This window comes from Akanthomyces muscarius, chromosome 1 (assembly GCF_028009165.1).
Source record: "Akanthomyces muscarius strain Ve6 chromosome 1, whole genome shotgun sequence".
Lineage (NCBI taxonomy): Eukaryota > Fungi > Ascomycota > Sordariomycetes > Hypocreales > Cordycipitaceae > Akanthomyces > Akanthomyces muscarius.
The window spans coordinates 4100089-4106818 of record NC_079241.1 but is presented as its reverse complement, the minus strand read 5'-3'; the positions used below and the strand labels follow the sequence as shown (position 1 = coordinate 4106818).

At 53.8% G+C, this 6730-nt stretch overlaps 2 protein-coding genes across 2 annotated transcripts; both read right to left on the bottom strand.

Annotated features, from left to right (window-relative positions):
* Positions 1 to 216: 216 nt before the first annotated feature.
* On the bottom strand, positions 217 to 4047 carry LMH87_006391 (uncharacterized protein; the record flags this gene model as incomplete). The annotated part of the gene is made up of 4 exons (XM_056204270.1): positions 217 to 1421; positions 1480 to 1486; positions 1528 to 3304; positions 3776 to 4047. 4 exons carry the CDS (start codon positions 4045 to 4047, stop codon positions 217 to 219), a joined length of 3261 nt encoding a protein of 1086 aa, XP_056059644.1.
* A 657-nt stretch (positions 4048 to 4704) lies between these two features.
* Positions 4705 to 6200, bottom strand: LMH87_006390 (uncharacterized protein; the record flags this gene model as incomplete). Its single annotated transcript, XM_056204269.1, has 2 exons — positions 4705 to 6141; positions 6192 to 6200. 2 exons carry the CDS (start codon positions 6198 to 6200, stop codon positions 4705 to 4707), a joined length of 1446 nt encoding a protein of 481 aa, XP_056059643.1.
* Between the last annotated feature and the right edge of the window lie 530 nt (positions 6201 to 6730).

Below are 6730 nucleotides of genomic sequence, written 5' to 3'. Positions count from 1 at the left end.
TAATTTGTTCATGGTACAAGACTCGGGTTCTTCTTTTAGTATACAAAACAAAGTGAAAAGCCAAAAACCCGCAACGCTTAGCTATGTAGGATAATGCAAATACACATGCGCCATGTTCTCAAAAAAACAAAGACAGACCGAAAAAAATACAAATGAATGGGAAAGGATTGAACAGTTGCTTCCAGCAACTCGAGAGACACACGCCTCACACTTCTCTCACTGAGCCGCTTCGCTCGCCTTTTCCTGCTTTGGGCTATTGACAATCACCTGCCTCAGCACCTTGAGCTTCTCTTCCGTCACCCGAATCGCCTCTTGCACTTCGCGTGCGTCCATTCGAGACTCTTGCATTCTCTCCTGCATCGTACGCGGCTCAACCGCGCGTTTTCTGATGCCGTGACTGTCTGAATCCATCTGACCAAGACCCGTCCGCTCCTCGAGCCACTCCCACAGCTCGCTTTCCTCTCGACGCCACATCTCTTCGTACGCTGCCAGCCTGAAAGGACCGTACATGTCCACCAGCTCGCCTCGTCCACCTGATCCCTCACCAAACCCGCCTGCAGGTTTGCTAGGCGAGAAGCCGAACCCAAACCACGACGCAACTAGCAGTCCTACAAGCAGTCCGTACATGACGTTGCCGGTCAAGATAGGCTTGAGAATATCGAGTATCGGCTCCAAAATTCCACGAATAGGTTCCAATGGGCCCCAGCTGGTCTTGGTCTTCTCAGCCTTCTTAGCCGAAACATCTGAGCCTTCGTTGGCTGCCAGGCTGGCCCGGCCCTTCTTGCCCTTCTTCCTGCCTTTGCCGCCGTTCGTAAGCGTGTTGGACCGACCCCTAGTCGACACCGCCGCCTTGGCTGAAGCAAACAGCTCCTCGCAGAACTTGGCTTGCCCGGAATTCACATTCGTCTCAATCGGGCCCTTTATCCAGCTCTTGCCAGTCCATTCTGTCGTGTAATTGACCTGAATTCTTGTCGCATTGTTCTCAGCCCAAGTGAGGCAGTATCTGGTCTTGACCGTGAAGAGCGTGCCCGACGGAACTTCGGGCGTCCGTGTCGATAGCATTAGTGTGATCGACTTTTCGAAATCGAGGCTCTCCAGCGTTTCTGTGACGATACACTTGGTCTGTTTGGGGCCTAGTGAGGCATATAGAGGCTTAATATATGTCCATGTCCTTGTGTTGTTGTCCATGGCCAACCCCTTCTTGTCGTCAACCGTAACTTCCAGACATTTTTGGTCCTCCGAAAGCCATTTGGTCATCCAAGTCGTCGACGCCGAGCCAAAAAGCAGACTGTAGACTTTGCCCAGGGGAGCGGGGATAATGTCGTCACCGACAGTCTTGTCGTAGTGCGTACTGCCGTCTGTGCATTCGGTCGGCGCGTGTGTTGCCGGGCCTGGAAAATCACCACCGGCGGACGGTGAAGCTGGACTATCCTTAGCTCCGTCTGTTGATGCGCCATTGGCTGTGGTCATTGTAGATACTTTCCGGCTGATAGCCTTTTCATTGTCCGCATCTGCACCGGCACTGACTTCTGTCGACTGCGTGTCCACAAAAGCGCCGTCCTCCTCTTCATCGTAAAATTCGTCGTCTTCATCGCTGTCGTCTTCAGACTCCGAGCCCATGGGAGTATCATTTTCCAGTCCCAGGCCCTGGGGCTCATCGTCCACTTTTTCTGTCTTGTCGCCGCCCATTCCCTCGAGCTGGACACCGTTGAGAGTGCTCTTGAGGGTAGGATGTCCCAGCTTCCAGATGTTGACGATCAAGTCGTAGGTGGCGTCTCTGCTGGTGAAGCTTGCAAAAATGTGCTTGGCGTGCAGAGTTGAGATCATCAAGCCATTTTTGAAAACCAATGCCGTGCTTCGCTTCTCGACCGACACAATCTCGTCAAAGCTCATAACCAGTGTAGTTGTCCAGCCGAGGATATTGCTGCTGAAGCAGAGATGGCCCTCGGAAACGTAGAGACGACCGTGGGCCAGAATTTCTCGCTGCAACGCGCAGCTGTAGTCCTCGATGAGATAGTCATCATCAGGAACGCTCTTGAAAAACGAGTGAAAGTCGCGATTCCTCTTCTTGCTAGCAATGGCAAATCCAGTCAGCTTGGGAGCACCCAAGGTTGGTGTTGGCTGCAGCGGTACGCCCGCGGGCACGCCGATGGTCGCAGCAGTAGTCACGGAGCTCCCTCTCTTCCTACGCGGCTTCAGCGCGCTTCGCACGCTCGAGCTTCTGTTGGGACCGGCGATGTCGGGTTGTGATTGTGCAAAATCATCGCCGTTGGCCGATTCGATGACCGATCGCGGCCTACTGACAGGCTCATCGCTCGGAAGGTCGCTATGGGGCTCAACTGGCGCAGATTCGGATCTGGCCCGTGTGTCGACAACATCCGGGAACCTAGCACTGGCGGGGCTGGCGACGTTGCTGGGGGCATCGGAAAGGCCAAGCTGGCTGAGGCTTAGCTCTCCAGCACCTAGAGTCTGGATGGCCGAACTGCGCTGCGAATTTCGTGCTTGCAGCTGGGAAGCTTCTTCTTTGTTCTGTTGAGAAGCCATGCTACCGTCGTCTTCTAGCTGGCCAATGTCTTCCACGCTTAGTGACTTTGAGCTTCCCGGTTTGCTCCTTTGTCCACCCATGCCAATGCCAGTGCCAGCCATATTGTTGCTCAATGTCGTTGCAGCATTTTGGGCAGCAGAGATGACCGACGAGAAGAATCCAGTTGCGCTCGGTGTTATGGCACCGCTGTCTACCTCCGCACCAGGTGTCAGCGGCGCCGGGGTGATGTTGGACAGCTTGCTTGGACCAATGGCAGCTCCTCCAGATTTGCTTCTCCTGTGAATGTTCATGTTTCGTGTGGGCGATCCCGTTTCGGCAGGACTATTGGTAGCAGCAGAGGAGCGCTTGTCCGACGAGGAGGTCGAAGTACGGCTGAAACCGAGGCCAGCGTCGGTCGGCGTGGGTGGCGTATTGACAATGACGGGACCGGACTTTTCGTCGTTAGGGGGGGTCCGGGGTACCTCGACCTCGATATTGGGGTTCTTGCCCCGAGTCTCCCGGTCGGTAACAGCCAGTTTGGCGGGCACTGGCAGTTCCGGGAACTTGACCGGGGAGGCAGCGTCTGGGGCGTCTGCCTTTTCGTCCCTGTTACCCTTCCGCCAGGGGCTGCGGCTGTTTCGCGACGAAGGCCGAATCTTGGGCGGCGAGTCTAGGTGAGCAGCCTGAACGGCGGGAGAGGAAGTCGTGAGATAGCCGACGAGCGAGGGGTGGTTGGATGGAACTGGCCGCACCGGTCGCGATCTAGATGACGGGCGCAGGCTGCCAAGACAATGTTAGAAACGCAGGAGCTAATAAGCTATGGTGCACTGCAGGGATGACGACAAGGCAGAGAAGACGATTGATGCTGAGCAGGTGAAACAAAATAAAGGACAAAACGTGTTGAAAAGATGGAGGAGATTGATAACCGATATTTTCAGGAAGGGTCGGAGGCATTACTTTGCCCATGTCAGAAGCTGGCGTAATCAGAGCGAGTAGGCCGAGCCGTACGACGAGCTAGGCTGAGGGCGGGGGTCTTTTTCGTCGGCTGGCCTGGGCCTGGGGCACGTTGCCGCACTTTGGCCGCACCCAGGCACGAGCTGCCGTAACACCGGCGCGCCGCCTCAAAGCCAAAGAGTAGGTACCTACCAGTAAGGTAACTCCCTGCGCGCCCCTCCGAAAAGCAGGGCCTGGCAGCGAAAAAAGATCCGAGCAAAACAAGGCATATCAACAACGAAAAATAGAACAACTTACGATTCTCCACTGCGGTTCGCATCCGCGCTTGACTCGTAGGAAACAAAGCTCCCATCATCCGCATCGTCGGTGTACTCGTGGTCGTCGTCCTGGCCGCCGTCCTGGCCGTCGGCGTCTAGCGACAGGTCGCCACTACCAGTAGACAACGGCCTGTCCGTCGTCGCATCGCTGGCTGCGTCTCCGTCGCGCGTCTTGCTCTTTTTGCTTCGCTGTTTGCGCCGCGCCGACAATGACTTGGGCAAGAGCTTGCCCAGTCCAGATTGGCTCTCCATGGCTGGAGCGCGCCTTGTAGGGGTTTCGGATATGAGATGTACTGAGTATGGAAGAGAGAGTTTGCCAGTTTGAGCTTCCCCTAGCTCTGGCGTTGCAGAAATGACAAGATTGCCTCCTGGCAAGGGTGGCTGTCTAGGAGGGCAGGTATTTGCTGGCAGCCCCTGCTGTCAATATACGCTACAGTGGGGAGGAATGGAGGATGTGACTGTTAATAGTACCACCTAAGTTGCTCCAGCTTGCGCGTGTTGGTTGACAATAAAGCCCCCTTTAACAAGGACTAACTGCGCTTAAAATATCGTTGTCATCTCCGATGATGCACCAAGTAGCTTCAATCATTCTAGCGACAGAGAAAATGGTATATTCTTTAAAAGCATTGTTCAGCGACGTAAAACGCGTCTCAAGCTACATCGTGCCGTCATCATTACCCACACCATTTCTTGGTGCCTGTCACCCTAAGAATAATTACTGCTCGAGGTAGAACAGACCAGGAATGAGGCGCCGCCACGCATTGTTGCACCAAGCTCTGAGAAATATTACCATCCATTGTTTCATTACCTAGCTAAAAAAGACCCGTGGCCGCTGGAACAAGATTCGTAGCAAAGCTATACATCACGGCAACAATTGTGTAGCAATTTATAACCCCACAAACTGCCTTCTTACATTTCTTCATCCGAATCGAACGAATCATCGTCCTCATCATCCTCATCTTCACCATCCATCAAAAAGTCCAAGAAAGATGCACTAGGGTGGGACTCGCCACAGCAAGGGCAGAGGTTGCTGTCGGCATCCGAATCCGGGTCGCCAATCTCGTAGCCACTGAATCTGGAAAACTCCGTCCACTGCCGCTTGTCGTCATCTCGCGATACAGGGATACGTTTCCAAATCACAGTCCCCTCTTCTCTTACTGATACTGGGTGACCCTTCTCCTCGGGAGCAGGCGGGAGGATTCCGAGCTTTGGGCGATGCCAGCCACTCAACGGGCTCTCGTGGTCATCATGCGGATCGTCCATTTCCTCATCTTCGCCGTCTTCCAACCCCCATGCACGGATTGTCCTTGCGCACCATGGACCATCAGAAAGCTCCTGCAAGTGCTTCTTATGGGCAGCAAAAGCAGCTAGCCCATCGAGGTAGAGGCCTTCATCCTTGAGCATCCCGCTCAACTCCGCTGATGCCTTCATCCCGGCATCATCATAAGGCATGCCGGTTACCTGCAATTCGTTGAGCGTGCATCCCAACTCGTGGGATGTGATACCATGTAGCTCAGAGCCTGAAAATGGAACAAGTTCCCCAGAAAAGTTGACGAGATCTAGGCGGAGAGTCGTCAAGTTTGGTAAAAGTGTTGGGCGCTTCTTCGCTTTGTCCCGGTTCGTGGGATCGAATGGAGCACGCAGCGCAGCAAGGAAGTCCACAATCTGGCTCCATGTGTAGCAGCGGAAGCCACCACGAACAAGGAGAGACTCGTGGGGCCGCATATGAACCCGGAGAGGCTGGTCCTTGTCCTTCAGATCCGCGTGATAGCTAGCGCTGAGCTTGTGACGACGACGCTGATCATCGTAATACTTTGCAATCACACGCAATGTAATGCTTTGGATGGGATGTCGGAAGCGAGCATTGAGCTCGCCAAAGTTTCGGAGGGTTTGAGGAGAAGTAAAGACAAATCGATTACTTTCCCACAAGTATTTCGTACCCTCCGTATGCATGGCACTGCAGGTTGCCAGAAAGTGGATGGAAATTTGATTCCCTCTCTCCTTTTCTCGATCAGATATATTTTCTTGGGTAAGTCGCGACAGCGGATCAACGATTGGGTGTGGGCTGGTCATGGCGAACTTGAGAATCCGCAGCAAAACCTCTGTTGGTAGCCGAAGTCCTGCTGTGTCGCTGCCCACGTTGGATGATCGGGTCTTACGGCGCCCAGGTTCTATAGCGGACAGGTGAGCCTGCGATATTGAGGACCAAGGTATGTTGTGTTGGCGGAGAAGCTTTTTGAGCCGCTGATTTTCTTGAGCAAGAGCACGGTTAGACCGATGCAAGGGTACGTTGTACAACGCCTCTGACTGGTCATCTTTATCCCGGCATTCCCACGGTACAACATTCTATTTGGGTCAGATAGGCTCGTTTTGCTTGCGTGATGAAATGGACTCACTGCACTCATGACGGAAGTGATAGCTGGCGTTGGGTGCCAGAGGTGCCCGCAATGAGCTGTGGCAAAATGGCAGGGGGTTATTTGAAGAGGGATTCGTATAAAGCAGACCGAAAACGCAACGTCGTGGAATTTTCGCAGAGCAAACGGTGGTAGAATGCAACGCCGAAAATATCTCAGCTGCCGGGGTATCTGGATCGCTGATGCACCTGAGTCGCAGAAAGAGGAAGTGAGGATTGTTCCTGGTGGGAAAATGAGGTCTTCAACGAGCTTTAATTGGATATCATTGAAATGATTGCTGCAGACGTGATTCCGAGCGGAGATAGCGGCCGGCTTGTCGAGAGCGGCAGCATGCACTCTGGTGAATGAATGAATGAATGCCGCTGTAGGTGGCTATCCGCAGATGAGCGGGCTCAACAAAGGCGATGTATCGAGACGGCGAGCGTCACTGCAAAAAGATGGCTGCACTGCTCCGAAAAGACGACTCTGTGAGCGGAAAATGTGCGTTTGAAGGAGGACGTTGCTCAGGTCAGGGCTGCTGG